This window comes from Lissotriton vulgaris, chromosome 6 (assembly GCF_964263255.1).
Source record: "Lissotriton vulgaris chromosome 6, aLisVul1.2, whole genome shotgun sequence".
In the NCBI taxonomy this organism is placed as follows: Eukaryota; Metazoa; Chordata; class Amphibia; order Caudata; family Salamandridae; genus Lissotriton; species Lissotriton vulgaris.
This window is the reverse complement of record NC_141694.1, coordinates 1,274,448,194-1,274,465,755: the sequence shown is the minus strand read 5'-3', so window position 1 is coordinate 1,274,465,755 and position 17,562 is coordinate 1,274,448,194. Positions and strand designations below refer to the sequence as shown.

The 17,562-nt window shown below is 43.8% G+C and overlaps 1 protein-coding gene across 2 annotated transcripts in view; it reads right to left on the bottom strand.

Moving 5' to 3' along the window:
* TIAM2 (TIAM Rac1 associated GEF 2) overlaps nt 1-17,562 on the bottom strand; it is a 313,756-nt gene that overhangs the window by 168,663 nt on the left and 127,531 nt on the right. For both annotated transcript variants that reach the window (XM_086927397.1, XM_086927398.1), the window contains exons 10-12: nt 10,401-10,565; nt 8,843-8,947; nt 6,979-7,057 (exon numbers count right to left, since the gene is read on the bottom strand). In XM_086927397.1, coding sequence (XP_086783523.1) covers nt 6,979-7,057; nt 8,843-8,947; nt 10,401-10,565 — 349 coding nt within the window. The remainder of the gene's footprint in view (nt 1-6,978; nt 7,058-8,842; nt 8,948-10,400; nt 10,566-17,562) is intronic.

Here is a 17,562-nt window from a genome sequence, read left to right as displayed (position 1 = left end):
TGTTTGGCTGGCTGTTTTAGGCCGGCCAAACACACATGCCACAGGCTCCCAGGCACCATCTGAGCGGCAAACGAGGTCACTCGGACCAATCCTGGTGCTGCTCTCTTGCTAGAGAGCAGCATTTGGATTGGGTACGGAGCCTGTGCCTTTAAGCCCATTCACTTGAGGGCTTCCTAGACGGGAGTGCAGAAGGAACAAATCAATTGGCAGGGGGAGCAGAGCGGAGCGGCAGGTAAGTGATTTTCTTTTGTTTTATTGTTTCCCAACCTCTCCTCTCCACCCCCTGCCCCTGCCGCCCTACTGGTTTTGATTAGCGGCAACTGCCACTGGGGTTTGTACCATCCTTTATGCAAATAGGGGCCTCTGGCCAATGATATGACAAGGTTTGAACATGCAGATTTGCTCGGAGTACCCGTTGAAGTCCTTAACATCCACCAAGCTCTCTTGAATCCACCGTCACTTTTTTTTGCCTAAGCTTGAAAAGCGTCCCTACTAACCTTCCCTTACTCTTGCCTCTGCGCGCTTGGTCTGATACTTTACACAGGATTCGGAGTTCAAAGAGCAAACACATTCTTCATCATGATCTGCAATCTACAAGAGGTGGGCTAGCCAAGCAAAGCTCAAGCGTGGTTTGAGCTGAATGACTGGCTGTGGCTCTGCTCTGGACCCCTGAGGCCCATAGAGTCCAGGCTCCATTTTCTCCCCTCCCTATTGCAGTTTTAAAAGTTAAAAACCTCCAGACGTAGGATAGTTAAGGAAACGAAATCTTACAAGGCGCTTCTCTGCTGAGAGTGCCTGCAGACAAGCTGAGCTGCAATTCACGTTTCTCATTGAGGACTGTAGTCAAAGTCCCCTTTCTGTTGCTAACAATAAAACTGTGTCATTGAGTTGCTGAGCCGCTCACTCTTTAGTGATTGTGAAGTCAAAGAAAGACAGTGATGTTAACCTAACGAGTCAGAGGCCTTCCCTTATGAATGACATGGTTCAGAAATGGTATTTTGACATTTATTTCTATATTAAGTCAGACTAAATTGAAAAGGGAATATTGTATTCACTGAACATAGTCAATAATTACTAACAATTGCACACAAAGCATTATCCTTTCATAGTACAGGGCCAGAGAAGCGGTGGCTGAGAAGCACAATGTGTAACAAGGAGAACCGCATTGAAATTTCAGCCTCTTCATGTAACCAATGTATGGGGTCTATGATCCTACGCCAATCACTATACATAAGCCACAGTCACCTAAGGTTTCCTTGACAATGATGCTGCTCCACATACAACAATAATGGCCAAATATAGAGTGTGCATGACCACCTGAAATCTCTTGGTTCTCTCATGGCAGTGTTAATAGGGAATCAGAGGAGGGGAACTATTCATATTTTAAAACTGTTAATTTTAACTTCTATCAACACAGTGATATAATGTAATGCGGGCTACTGAAATAGAAGCATTTACGAAATAACCTATTTTTAATCGTAACGTTATCGCATTTTACTTGGCATTTGCTGCATTAATGACATGTTGTATCATTTAATGCCTCGGCTCGTTCTTTGGCTCTTAGAGCGAAGCCAGAACCAGCCCGGCCCCGGCTCACCTCTGGCTTGCCTGCCTTTAAATCTGATCTAACTGAGCAGAAGGCACGACGTCTGGTGTTTCCTCCATGACTCAGACATGCAGACTCTACTATGGCCTGGCTTTTCAGTTAACTAACCTACCAAAGGTAGTGCTAGGCACACACACCTGCTCCGCGCCCGGATACCCTTGATGATCGTGCACTTTACAAATACACATAACACAACATATAAAAATGCGCTATACAAATACACATAACACGACATATAACAACGATAACGGAATGTAGCCCACTGCCTTTTTAGTTTTTTTTTAATGTCGTTTTATATAGCGCGAACTCGACCCGAAGGTATCAGAGCACTTTACATGAGCAACAGTTGAGTTACAGATGGGCAGATTCATTTTGTTAGGCACGGAGACATTAAGTGATTCGTCCAGAATAACAGGATGTTGAGCGTCCCTGCCGAGAATGGAACTCGGTTCCTCAGCTTCGAAGCCGCCCGGAGAACAGCTCATTTCCCCATCCATCACAATGGTGGGTGGACTAACAACTCATCGTTAAATGCTAAATTCTGGGTTCCCCGTCGAAAGCTTCTTCTGCTGGTTACAGGCGCGCCACCTACCTCTTCTGTCCATGCCCATGTGCTATTTATCCCATTTTTAAAACGAGTCTGGTCTTTGGCCAGTAGATGGCAGACCATAGCAAAAACACAGAACAAAATCCTGTACTAGTCCTGCTGCAAAATGAAACTTTCTGTAAACCTTTCCTCTTAAAGTGCTCTATCGACTATTTCCCAAATAACCAATAGACCGTTTTATATGGAGAGGAAAGAACGTCTTCGATGCAGAAGACCAGTCCCTTTTCAAGCCAACTACAGCCGAGAAAACAGAAAATTGACACCAGTTGATGAAAACGAATTGAGGGCAAAATCTATTAATGTTTCTTTCAGAGCGCGTATCGCAGGGTGGGGTGTTACTATTATAGAACTCCAAACTACATATGTTATTGACTCATGCAAGATACAGAGCAGAGTCAGCCCATCCAAGATTCGAACCTGCAATTTCCATGTTAAAAACGCCAGCCATCTCTTTCCCTGGAGAGAATAAAATAGCCTACTGAGCTATACTATCTCTCACAATGATGAGTGGTGCATGTTGGACAGACATTAGCAGCTGTACACATAAGACATCAGCAAGTTAGAAAAAATTACAGATGCAACATCTGGGCGATGAGATAAGGAGTCAACAGTGAGTTACTATTTCAAAGGAGAAAAATCTCTCCCCACCCACTGCCACTCCCAATGATCCCCATTCCTCACCCTGACCAAAGACTCATTTTTCAAGTTTTGAACAGTAAATGCCACAGAGAAACAGCTGACAGAGAAAGTGTCTCCTCTGCTTTGGCTCACCCATCAGCACAACTACTGGCTATCCTCACACCCACACCACTTGCAGACATTTCATGTAGGGGGGAGGTTGTGCACGCCCAATAGTTATTCTATGTGATGGTAAGTGAATCCTGGCCTACTGGCAGATTCTGGTGGTCTTCACTAGCAACGTATGAGACAAGAAGTCTGTTTCATCAAAAGGACCTAAGAAACCTTCTCAGGCTGTACAGCGGAGAAAGAAAATGTGTATATTACGTAGGCATCTCCCTGTGCGAACTTAAGGATGTAGATTTTGTTGTGTTTCTAAGAAGCAAGACATACATAACTTTATGTGATGACATTAAGGGCCCCACCTCCTATTCACAGTTTGCAATGAATTAGAAGACTCTTCAATAAGACGTCTTACCGGCAGGGTGCTACCGGAGTTCTCCCATTTACCCCTAACAATATTACTATCACTCCATTGGTACAAATATACTCTGATGATACCCAATGTGCCATCCTGATTGGACAACGACTAAGAGAGAGTCAGGAAAATCTCATGAAATGCGCAGACCACAAATTGTAATTGGATGAGGGAAAATATAATCTGAAGGGATTTAAAACAGAGATGCTGATAGAAGGGAGGCCTGGCCATGACAAGCTCGTTTTGAATGGCCTAAGAGCCTTGAATCACCACCTATTTCGTCTCTGAAAGCAAAAGTAAGCAGTCTGTGGAAAATATTCTAAGTAGATCTGCCATTCAAGCGCCTAATTCTGTAGGTGTCCTTTCTCAGGATGAAAGTGCGTTCACAGAAAACAGGATCATCGAGTGAAATTGACAGAGCCGTAGCAGTGAGTCAGCTGGGTTAAAGTAATGTGGTTCATATAGTGCTTTCACAAAACCTCATGTGCAGACTGCAAAGTCCACAGAACAGATGCATTTTGTCTGAACCTCCTGAAATGCATCGCTGCAAAACCCGCCCGAAAGCCCTCCATTGCCTCTTGATGGAATTCAGGACTGAATTTACAATTGTTTGCACCGTTCACAACGCCTCCTGGAACAAAGGGTCCACCTACAGGTCAGCCATAGCCCCACATTTTACCCGAGCATGGAACCTGCGACCAATGAATCGATACTCTATCCAGCAACAGACCTAAAACATCAAAAACAAGGAGGTAGGTACAAGAATGCTCAAGGCCCCACATTTTAAAACACCCTGAACCCCAGCCTGAGAGATGAGCTTAACCACCTCTTGTTGAGAAAACACCTGAAGAGAGAACTCTTGACATGCTTCCATCTGACCCCTGGCGCAGGCAGGAGCAGTGTCGAATGGGCTTCAACACGCTTTCAGATGGACACTTCCTCCTATTTTTTTGCAGAACTGATTTTCCCTTGCTCCACTCTACATTGGCTGCAAGGAGACATAGCTGGTGCTTGATAAAACTCTCAAATATATAAATAGTGCCCTGCTCCCCAATTAATGCTCTGTCTGGCTATTTCTATTCACCTAAACAGTCTATCCGACCTGTATTTGCCACACTACCTAGTATTATATTCTCAGCTCGAAAGAGAGCTTTGGCGGCAAGGCATCAAAGCCACTGCGTTTTCAAAGCACAGCTGCATCAACAGCACACCCCTATCCTCTCACCAACTCAGAACAAGTTAAATTAAATATACCACACGCACATGTGAGTAATAGTGTAGCAGGTAATGAAACCTCTTCACTGAAGAGTAACCGTAGCATGAGCAATGGACAATCTTGCATACCATCGAAAGAAACAACTGGAAAAGTGAAGTGGCACACGTATCCACACGGTTTGCAGCCATTATCCCGCATTTTTTATCCCGCGGACTTTCAGGCCGCATACCATTATCCCGCAAGGTCATTGACCTCGCATACCATTATCCCGCATTTTTTCAAAACGCATGTGCATTTATCACGCATGCCTTTACTACGAATTACGTTTTAAAGTCATGTATGGTAAATGCATTTGCGTTGTGAAAACCACGATGACGAGAGAGGTAAGTGGGTTTGGGTTAATTTTTTCGTGGGTTAGTGTAGTGTAGAGTTGTGGAGGTTGTTTAGTGTAGGGTCGTGCTGGTTGTTATAGGTTTAGGGTTGTGTTGTAGTGTTTGCGTAGTGTAGGGTCATGCTGGGGGTAGTGTTTTAGGGTTTAGGGTTGTGTTGTAGTGTTTGCGTAGTGTAGGGTCATGCTGGGGGTAGTGTTTTAGGGTTTAGGGTAGTGTTTGTGTAGTGTAGGGTCATGCTGGGGGTAGTGTTTTAGGGTTTAGGGTAGTGTTTTAGTGTTTGTGTAGTGTAGGGTCATGCTGGGGGTAGTGTTTTAGGGTTTAGGGTAGTGTTGTAGTGTTTGCGCAGTGTAGGGTTATGCTGGAGGTAGTGTTTTAGGGTTTAGGGTAGTGTTGTAGTGTTTGCGCAATGTAGGGTCATGCTGGGGGTAGTGTTTTAGGGTTTAGGGTAGTGTTGTAGTGTTTGCGTAGTGTAGGGTCATGCTGGGGGTAGTGTTTTAGGGTTTAGGGTAGTGTTGTAGTGTTTGTGTAGTGTAGGGTCATGCTGCGGGTAGTGTTTTAGGGTTTAGGGTAGTGTTGTAGTGTTTGCGTAGTGTAGGGTTATGCTGGGGGTAGTGTTTTAGGGTTTAGGGTAGTGTTGTAGTGTTTGCGCAGTGTAGGGTCATGCTGGGGGTAGTGTTTTAGGGTTTAGGGTAGTGTTGTAGTGTTTGCGTAGTGTAGGGTCATGCTGGGGGTAGTATTTTAGGTTTTAGGGTAGTGTTGTAGTGTTTGCGTAGTGTAGGGTCATGCTGGGGGTAGTGTTTTAGGGTTTAGGGTAGTGTTGTAGTGTTTGTGTAGTGTAGGGTCATGCTGGGGGTAGTGTTTTAGGGTTTAGGGTAGTGTTGTAGTGTAGGGTCATGCTGGGGGTAGTGTTTTAGGGTTTAGGGTAGTGTTGTAGTGTTTGCGTAGTGTAGAGTCATGATGGGGGTATTGTTTTAGGGTTTAGGGTAGTGTTGTAGTGTTGTGTAGTGTAGGGTCATGCTGGGGGTAGTGTTTTAGGGTAGTGTTGTAGTGTTTGTGTAGTGTAGGGTCATGCTGGGGTGTAGTGGTTTAGGGTAGTGTTGTAGTGTTTGTGTAGTGTAGGGTCATGCTGGGGTGTAGTGGTTTAGGGTTTGGGTAGTGTTGTAGTGTAGGGTCATGCTGGGGGTGTGTTTTAGGGTTTAGGGGTGTAGTGGTTTAGTGTAGTATTGTAGTGTTTGTGTAGGGTCATGCTGGGGGTAGTGTATTAAGGTACTGTTGTAGTGTTTGTGTAGGGAAGTAAAGTGCTTTATGGTAGTGTTGGGGGTCGTGCTGGGTATTACATTAGAGTGTAGGGTAGGGTAGTGTACTTTTACAACTTTTACAACGAGTATATCTTTAACATCCATGCCTTTTCGTTGTAAAGGCATGCGTGCTAAAGGCATATTCGTTCTAAAAGTTTTCGTTCTTTTATTTTGCGGCCTAATAGTACATGCAGGATTATTTTTGCGGTCTGATGGTATGCGGACTGATGGTATGCGGGATTACGCCATATATTCATCCACACACATCCTGCACTACACAAATCCATGAAAGTACCTTTCCACCTATTGTCCAACATGAGACACCCCAACCTAGCTAGCACTACAGATTTCATTACAAAAAAATACCTAGCATAACCAAGCACTGCATCCACAGACCACCTTGAAACTGGTCAATGAAAATACCACGATCTCAACAGGCACCCACATGTGGAATGATGGAAATATTCTATACAAATGTTCATAAGGTAACAGAATTACATAAAACGGCATAGAATAACTTAACATAATATTGAAGGGAGCAAAACAGAGTGCAAAAACAAGCAGTTAAATAGAAAACCGGGTTGGGGAGAAACAATGCATCTGATTCCCACCTACCCTTGCTCAAACAAAATGGTAGGATGAGCTTCTCTGCATGTGTTGATTAAAGGTTGAGAACGACACGTAGGACACTCACTTAACTTACCAAAATCAGCTGCGCTTCCTGTCTTCGTGAGGTGGATGTGATTCACATGTAAAGGAAATATTTCTATTTCATCAAAGATCTGTGAGAGAGAACAAATGGTTATATTACAGACTCCACTATGTTTTGGCTGCAGGTATCACTAAAACAGATGGCCCATAGTGAAACACATCTTCAAAGCAAAGCAAGAACTCCCGCTAGAATGTAGCCAGCGAACAGAAGAGACAAGAAACTGCATTAAGAAAAGGGCAACGCAGGCAAGACATCTTCAGAAACCTCCAATAATGAAAGTTACAGAAACATAGAGTCACTGTTTGACTAAACAGTGAGTAAGTTTAGCTCCAAACCCAGTGAGGTTTCACTTGGTATGATCCCAATGATGCTAACACCTGCAACTTCACAATCCTTAATACTCATCTGCAAACCAGTGATTATTGATCATTTACCTAAAAACAAATGCTAAAATGTAAAGGTTATCTGGGTCTGCTTTGCAAGACAGAGAACATATTCGAACCAGACAAAAAATGGTACGAGACGGAACTGATGGTACAGTTGAAAACCTTCCGAAACAAGAGTGTAAGGGATAGAAGGCTTCTCTAACTGATCCCTGCAGACACTTTGGTCATTTCTGGCCCATCTGCTGAATGATTGCTCAGTCTTCTCTAAAGTGCAACACACCATTCTCCGCTGCTAAGATTTCCCACAGATATCTCAAACAAACTCTGCAAACAAATGAGCATCTAAAATGAGTTCATGCTTCCCTGCCAGGCGTGATCAAAAAGAGCAGCTGTTGCAAGTTCCAGTAACAGGAAGCTGCCTTGTGGGCGTTAATTCAGCCCCAAAAATATATTTCAAATTATTTTATAACACAAATTCTAACATAACCTTTTATCCCCTCCCAGAAGATTGGCTGGTATAAGTGGAATTACAATCAGCGTTGGCCTTAACTACGCCAGCTCACCCAATGTAAACTCCCTCATGTGGTTAGGAATTCCACATCCATGCAGGTCACCTGACAGGATCTATGAACTTGGTACCATAACTTCCCTTCAATGCTTTATCACATTAAGAGCCCCCCAAGCTCCATCCACAGCCAAACTGATCCTAACCAATAAAAAACAGCAACAGCCAAAGACAGAACTACAACTATGAGACCTCCTTCGCCTCAAACAACCAAAACCCACTGCTGATCTGCCTAACAAGATGCAGCTGCACCCCAAACTCAGATTAATCACTTCACTTTCAGCTAAAAAATGAAAACGGTCACCATGCACTCAAGGAGGTCAAGGGGTTACAGCTACACAAGACTCCTAACTTGTTCATGCCAGCTGATCAACTTCTGTCCAAACCAATGACAACCTAGCTCTTCACAGTCACAGTGTGTCACGGCAGGAGTACCCTGGAATGGTATCATCCTTTGGAAAGCTACTTCCTCTCTGAAGATTTTCTAGCATTGCTTTTATTTAAGAAACGTTACATTCTGCTCCAGCTGTTGAGTTATTTCATGAAAACCAGCTACATCACACAAGAAGAGTATATTAATCGTATGAAAGCTTTACATTAGATTTTGCATGTGTGGAATATTTTTTGGGCGGTAGTGCTAGCGTGTTTTGTATTGTTCTATTTCGTTTACCGTATGCGCATGCCCCACAGTACCATATTACATTTGCGTCCTTAATAGGGTGGTAAGGAAAGAGTTGAGTAAACTGATATTGAGTATGCTTGTTCCATAATCCACATGAATAAATTAAGCATCTTTCTATGTTTACTGCAAGAATGAATTAGGCCAAAGGACTGTAAATTGTTATAAAATGTAACATTTTAAAATGAAAACAAACTTCAAGAGAAAGCGGCTATTACTACTTGCCTGCTCCTGAAGGTGTTCTTCTGGAGAAGGGCTGCTGTACACCAGCCTCTCGTCAACAGTTCTTCTGAGGTGGAGACAGTGTTGGCTGGGGTCCAGCTCTCGGGCCTGTGAGATCAGACAACATAGTTGCAACTCATACATTTGATAAAGTACAATGTTTTCCTGTCTCTTCCACCCACATTCCTGTGCTATGCCTGTCTTACTTTAGTTCTTAGAATTTATAGTGCATATCTCTACCACATACAGATGGTGCAAAGGAAACATAGGTTTAAATACTAGGAAAAGTCGTGCATCAGTGAGAGGACACAAGGATTGAATGACTCTCGAATCGACTCAAGGGAATGAATCCCAATAAGACACAGGTGACAATCTTAATTACACCAAAGCACTGCGTATGAGAGTCCAAACTAACTTTCAAAAGCCAAATAGGAAAATATTGTGCAAAATACAGTATAGAAATAAAGATGAAATGAGGCAATCACAACTGAAGCTAATTAAGAAACTGCAAATGGGCAGTGGCGGTATTGGGTAGTTTAATTTCACCCAGAAACTGTAAGTCTCATAATATCACAGTATTTTCGGCTGGTCAAGTCTCCCGTAGAGTGATGCGCGATTACAATTTTATTCTCCTTTGTGTGTCTTAAACCAGAGAGGGTACATCCATTTTCTCTTTTGCCTCATGCGCCAGTGCTTAATTTGTATAAGAATAAGTTCTGGGGTCCAAAGTTTTGCTCAGAAGCCCGCAGCAGGTGCTATCGAATGGCGGGGAGCTAAATACCAAAGCTGCGCTGCCTTGATTCCAACTCATGCCTCTTTCACCCCTCACTAGACACTCGCTGCCCCTTTACTTCACTCATTCTGGTTCATGTGTTCCCTGCCTTCTTTCTTTGTCACATTTGTCCTTCTTTCAATTCCTCCTTCTTTCCCTCTTCGTGTTTTTCTCTCCCTTGCATTGGATCAAAGTCTGATGAGGAGAAATAAGTGTCGGTCCTGAAAAATGAGTGCTGGTGAGTCCCTCCTGCAAACACAGGCTCTAATAAGCACTGCTTGTGCCCAGTTAAATATTGATCTCCAAACCATTGTGTTTGTGCTGCACACTGGCACTGCCTACTTAGGGTTCCTTCCCGAGTCCTTTGGGAATTCCACATCACTATACCTGCTCCCAAAATGATCAATTCAACAGTTATCAAACATTTTGGGTGTCTGGAATACCGCAGGATTACCAGTTTGGTTTCGAAAGTTACCTGAGAATGGGGAATTACTAAAAGGATCTGGAATACAGCACATAAATCCTGGGGTAATGCCCCATTTTGGGTATTTTCCCACCCAGAAATCCCACCCGCTTTTAAATCTCAAAATATCTGGAAATATACCAGGAATGCAGTATTGCTGTATCACTTGTAATTCCAGGCCAAGCTGAAACACTGTTTCCTTTCAAATGGGGAATTACATGGACTTCTTAGAGCTCACAACGATTGTTTTTGTTTTAGTGTAATATAAAACGCTCTTCTGATCTAGTTTCAACTTAATTCAGCGTACTGCATATGCTCTTCTGTACCTGGCATGCCATAAACAAAACGTCATCAACTCTGTGCTCTGGGCTGATGTGAGCTGTAACTCCCTGGCCATCGTAGAAGTGGACATAATGTGGGATTTCCCAGGTGCTGTCTTTCTGAGCCGCCTCTGGAGCCGGAGCGAAGATGTTCACCAAATCTTCAACATGCTGCGTGAAAAATACAGAACACAATCCTCTGACAAAGTTGTATTACTTTCACAGTCTTTGTGCAACTAAAGTGAGCAACGTATTACCCACTGGTGGGCACCAGTAGGTAGTTATAGTTAGGACCTATTTCCCATAGGAAATACATATATATATATATATATATATATATATATTCAAAACATCAACGCCCTAGCAGCTTTCCCAACAGGTAGCCTCTTACAGCCAAAGGCATTTTGCTAGGTACACGCCTGGACTGCTGGAAATTGAAATATCGATCATGAAGTGACTGCTATTAAGATATCCCTGATCAACAAGCAATGTAGTAACTTATGGATGCTTTGAACTGAAATTGATGGAGAAGGTAACACATAAAGCTCATTTAGTAGGTACAAAAGAACAGCACATATTTTTGATGTTGTTTAAAATGCTATAAATGCGTTCAAGACACTGTCTGAAAATGTTGCAGAGTTTAACACAGCCATTCAAAATGTGTGAAAAGGTCTCAGATTTTTTCACTGGTTCTGTTCGTATTGCAGGAGTCATATGTGGATAACTGACTGCTATACCATCAGTACAGCAGCAGAGGGCGCCATGTGACCATTACATACAAACAGCACTCATAGTCATTGACTTAAGACTGTCTATAACATACAAGCAGTCTCCCGCACAACGATTTAACATTGTTGCACCTTTTCACTCTTTGGCCCAGATTCACAAAGGTTGAATTAGCGTTACCCAACGCTAAACCTCTTTGAGGATTAACAAACAAACGTGAATTTGCGTTGGTTTGTATGGAAAAGTAATGCAATGCTGCTTGAAACTCAGCTTTGCAGTACTTTGAGCCAAAAGCGTTCCCATGAAACCACCCATGCTTTTGGATGCTAAACCCTATCTACTAGCATAAGTAGACATGGTTTAGCACCAGAAAGTAACACAGCTATAAAGCTGGTGTTAAAAGTGGAAATGTTTTCATTTCTCCTTTGTTTACTGACTTTGCACGTGTGCTGAGACATACAAAGTGGGAAAAGCTTTGAAGTGTGCATAGGCATAGCCTTTTGTACAGGAAGAGTACCTCTGGCACACCAAGACTTGGATGATCAGACATCGAAATCACACGGAGGGTTCCTAGCAGACGCCATAGTCGTGACAGCAGTGACAATGTGGCTGCCACAGCATATTCCTCAGGTTGTGGGCGGCCAACACTCAAGATATATCTACTTTTCATATTCAATATGAAAATCACATTCAATTCACCCGGGGCAGAAATCGGGATCCAAAAGGACACAACAAGTCTTGTACAAGATCATACAACTTGAGGGAGGCGGAACCGAAAAATTGTTTTGGAAATATAATTGTGTTCTTTTGAAAGTCCGTCTGTTTGATTCACTTGATGCATAGATATGAATGGATTGGCATATACATATTCTGAATCAAGGGCAACAGAGAAAGCAAAGAAAGAGAGAGTAATAGAGCGTGGGAATTAAATGCTTTTTAAAAGCATTGTTGCGGAGAAAACCGTGCCGATGTCGCCAGCTCTAGCGCGAAGAGCAATATTCTTCCACATGACGTGTATATAAAGCGGTGCGGTATTATATTCCTATGAGCTTCCATGTTTATCAACAAAGCCTTTGGAAACGCACAAATCTTCGTTTTTGCTTTAAATTTGCGGCGTGCCTCACAATATATTCAAAGGCCGGAGACTCCTACAACCTGCTCATTTCCATACATCCATCTTTACGTTCTTGGCCGCTGCGTCTTCCAAAGGTTCCTTCCGCCTTCTCTACCGCGGCCGCTGGGAGGCGCGCGCGCGTCGATTCCGCCCGGACCAACATTGCAATGATTCCCCTCACCGCTGCCCCGGTCAGTCCCGGCCCTCACTGCACTGTTTTCAAGCCGCGGCCGCCAGGGCAGTTGATCAGTTGCACGTTACAGTGAACGGTTTAGGGACTGCCATCCAGCAATGCATCGTCTTTGTCTATAAACTGCGGCATCGCCGAGCAGATTTATTTTAAAATGTTCCGTTTTGTTTCCAAGCTTATACATTTCCTTTCTTCACAGAGGTAGAGAATTCCCATGCACCAACACTCCCAAAAATGAATCTGGACAACAGATACGAAGTGCCTGGTCCACAATTGACATATTTTTAGAGGTGTGTGCAGGGCTTTAAGTGGGCCGGGTCAAACCAGGTCACACCGGGTCTGCTGAGCACCGGCAGTGTTTTCAAGGAGGCCTCGAAACGGGCCTCTATCGGGCTCTGCTTTGTGCCCTGGTACAGGCGTAGTTTTTTTTCATGTGCGCGTGCGTGCTCACACTGCTCACTTCTCACTAGTGGGGAAGTTACAGTAAACTTCATGCCAGCTGAGCGTTGTGGGGGACAGGAAATCCTTTAAAGAGAGTAATTTTCTCTCTGGATTTCCCTTCTCTTTTTTATAACTCAGGAGCGGCAACATTGTTGTGGTGTCACCAGGGCTTTAAGTGGAAGCGTTTTCAATATTATATACAAGCCAGTCAGTGCCAATAAGTGCAGGTACTCATTAAAATGAGCTAGAGGTGTAGGGAGGGGGTGGGGGTAAGGGCAAAGCATGTTACTTAACGACTTCTATTTTAGTTGCAGCACAGACCAAAAAAACACAAGAAATGTGTTTATATAAACAAAGCAGGTTAACTCATTACACAAAATGAAAGAGAAATGTGATCATATGTTAACATTACCTTTTTTTAGCAATAGTTGCACCTTCTTTATGTCATACTGTTAATAGCTGTTTGGCACAATACTATATATTTTTGAACATGCGAGTAGGAAGAAACTGAAAATCCCCCCCCCCCCACACCAAGCAAATGAAGCAACTCATCATGAACCTCCCCAGAAGATACCTCTTGTCTCTTCTATCAATCTATCCATTCATCCTTCCAATTACCTGCTGATGTCCACCATTTAAGCTTTACATTCTATTGTCTATTCAGTCTTTCATCAATCATTCAGTTTTACACAATTCATGTCTATCCATCCTTCATATCCAAACCTATCCATCCCTCTCCAAACCTATTCATTAATCCTTTCACTCATCCATCTCTTCATCCACCCGTTCCTTCATCCATCAATCCTTTCGCTCATCCATCCATTAACCCTTTCACTCCTTTATTCCATCCACCCTTTCACTCAATCCCTCCTTTCACTCATCCATCATCCACCCTTTCATGCATCCTCCCTACCTGTTATTCATCCATCCAATCTTTCACTTATCCACCCATCCTTCGCCCTTTTATACAATCATCCACCCTCTTTCACCCATGCATGCTTTCCCTAGTCCATCCATCCATCTATACATTCACCCTTGCTCACTCATCCACCAACTCACTCATTCACTCACCCACCCACCAACCAACCCTCCCTTGTACGTTATTTATGAATCTTTGTGGGAGAGCAGACATGTACAAAGTGTCACCTGCAGAAAGTCTACATTAGCACTCCCAGTCACAGTGGCTGATCAAAGACAGTATCAATTCTCTGTCAATGATCCCTTCATACTCTGCACAGGCACTGACCTGTCTCAAAGCAACTCCCGCCAGGGCAGAGGCTCAATGTGCAAATACCACTTAGATGTGACAGGATCAGGAACACAGGACAGCATACACGGAAAAAAAGAGTACTATGATTTTAGCCAGTGCACTGCCACACTTGGAAGCAGCGTCAACATGATCATCCGCACGAGGCACGCCAACCGCGGACCTCGCGCCTACAGAGCACTCCAACAACAAATATCCCTCAGTAATGACAGCTGGTTTTAGACTAATCTTTTCCTATAGAAAGCAAGCTTGCGGCGAAAGGCCTACGCCTTTGTAGACTAGCAACCCGTAAAGAATGAGCGATGCAGCACACTCCCGGCAACCACGCCAGGCGAACTCACCGACATCCCCTTATCCTAGCAACGCTGAACTCTCAAGATGGAATGCTGGAGAACCAGTGGTTACTTACAGACCCTGCCGGACCAACTTATGTTAGGGGATGTCTCCAACTGCGCTTCCATCAATTACTTTGACATTTCCCTGCAGGTGAAATATGGGAGGCGGAGAATGTACGTTTCAGATATTGTTTCTCCAAAGCAAAACCCTTGAATTTAAAAAACAAAATACTTCTCAAACCAAGGATTCTTAAGCACAATCAGATGTACATTAGATCTCATCGGATGCAGCTAGCACACATGTTATGTTATGTTATGTTAAGTAAAATGTATTAAGCGCACATACACCAAGGAGGTTTCTTGGCGCTACAATGTCTTCAGAGCCCGAGTTCAAATGCATAAATTAGAAAGCCTGGCAAAAAAGCCAAGTTTTAAGACAGCTTCTGAATTTAAGAAGTGTGTGGCAGTATGTTGGAAGGGAGAGAGTTCCAGAACATGGGTGCCAGTACAGCAAACCTCGCGCCCCCAGTCGCTTTAGTCTATAAGAGGGTGGAGACAGCAGTAGCTTATGGGCTGAGCGAAGGTTGCGGGAGGGAGCGTGCCTGTGGATCAAATCATTCACAAATCTAGGACTTTTCCCATTAAGGGACTTGTAGATGAGGCACCCGACCAGAGTACGCGCTCACTGATGTCTATCATGCACACTAAGTCGATAAGAGGTGGCAGGGATGAACTTTTTGACATCAATGGTCTTTGCGTTCACACTGTACTGAGCGCCTCACTACACATTCATCACTTCATGAGATCAAAGTGCAAACCTATAGTTGTTAATTTAGATATGAAGAAAGACTCCGACCATTCCCCTCCCAAATACCCTTCCGTGATCCAACTGATGCAAACCTCAGAGGTTTCGCCTGATCTAATGAAAAGCACGCATTACAACTATCCTGACAGGGGAATCAGACTTGTTGCATGGGGGACCCGAAAAATGGATAGGTTTCAAAAGCTGCCATGCCATGATGGGACCTTCCTGACATCTCCGGTTGTTCAGCTGACAGCAGCTAGGTTGACTTTTTCCTCTATAAATTGACTTCCACAAGTCCAAATACGCTTACTGACAGCTACACGAAATACTTGGATACACATGTAAATTAAACTTTATGGCTTTTGATTTGCCCCATGATGTGCACTTTTCGTTTCATCACAAGGACACAAGGGCCACCATTGTGACATGAGGCCCCAAAAGGTAAAAGCACTCGGTCTCTTCTTTAGCTCTACCTGCTTGGAGCACAGCCCATCGATTTTACATCTGGGAGCCTGCTGCTCGATTTCAGCTGGATTTACTCCTGCCATGTTATCATACATTTCTGCAGGGACTCTCCTCTGTGATAAAAGTGTGGGTTCTCCATAGAGCCGTGCAGTCACTGGAGCTGGTCTGGTATGCAGGTATGTGTCTGTATTTCCTAATAAAGAACAACAGCTTCTGTGCCCTACTATTCCACAGAATCAAACAGTCAGAGATTTGGGAAACATCTTCATCAACAGATAAACCAGAGCCTGGCAAGAATCAGGTTAGGGTGCTCGCAATATGGAGCACCGTCTCAGTTCAAATCCTGCAGTTCTGGAATGCAATAGAGAGCAGCTTCAAAAACCATCACTGTGGCCTGGGCTCAAAAGCATCCCTCAGATTCCACACCAGCCTCCTTTGTCCCCGAACTCACGTTCCCGTCTGTCCCTTCCTGCACATACATGTGATCTATCTACACTACTCTATTGTGCAGCCCGCCTTCACTTTGTTGAGTTCAATGCAGTTGTACAGAAAAAAGTGGTGTTCACGCGAAGAGCTCTAATACCTTCGGGTCCAGCTATATAAAGTGACAACAAAAAACAAAAATAATTAAAGAGTGTTTATGAATCCGACTGGTGATCTGTTCCTCTGTAAGCCAAGGCCTCCTGCCTGCTCCTATGCGGTGTGAGGTTGCTTTCAGTCATGATGTACAGAGTACTTGAGGTTTGTGCAACCACGCACTCTGCCCCTATGCCCGAACAGGCTTAGGGGCAGGTGGCCTGAGACCCGTTGGATGCAGGTAGTCCTTGACTGGGAGACTGAATTGACTTGACTGTGTTGACTTGAGTTTGAATTTCCCTACAGCACAGCAGTCTGCAGCTTGAGATTTCAAACCACACCAGAAGTCACTATGCTGGCCCCCAATCAAGGGACACCACAGTGGCGCCTACCCAAGAGGCAATGGTTGCTAAGAGCTGATAAGGGTTGCATAGCTACCCCTAGGATGCTTTTGGTACCCCGTGGACTGGTTTGATAACCCAATGATTTAATCAATATAACGTCCAATCTTTTATAAGCCAATACGCCCTCAGCTCTTGCTGGCTTAATTTCTGGGGTTTTCTGTCTACTGTCGGTCCCTATTTAAAGACGCTGCTCCCCAAATCCACCATAGAGATTGTTTGAAAGCATGCAGAGTGCATTTCAGTTTTTTCCATGCATCCAACCTTGCAGATCTCTGCCCACCACATACTCTCTCAGCCAATGAGGCACAGAGACATCCTCAACAGAACTATATCCAGGCTACGTCCACACACTGGCAGTAGAGCTGCTCTGTAACAGTTGCTATAACTACTGTGGAGCCAACAACAGTGCGATAGCTAACTCCACTGAGCTCCTGATGGTGGAGATTCAGTGGTGTCACTTGTTGTGATGTTACTCAGCTTAAAGAATGTGATGCCAGCGTGAGCGGTGAGAGAAAAATTGTGTCACTTCTGCAACCTGTGAGATTAGAAAGAAACGACACCACAATGAATCTTGTCTTTGATTTGGAGACTTGTCTAACGCCAGAAAAGCACTGTTTGAAGCCAGGTGATATGAAAATCATTGACGAAACCAACAAAACGAGGAATGTGTAAACACAGCAGCAGCTGGCCTGTGGATCAGTTAACTTCTGCTACAGTGAGTAAACTGCATGCTCAGTGATCAGAAATTGGAAAGTTACCAGTAAATGAGAATTTGACTTCGATACTAAGAAAATGGACGTAGTATGAAATAATCAGCAATTGGTTAATTTGTTTACTTTTGAATG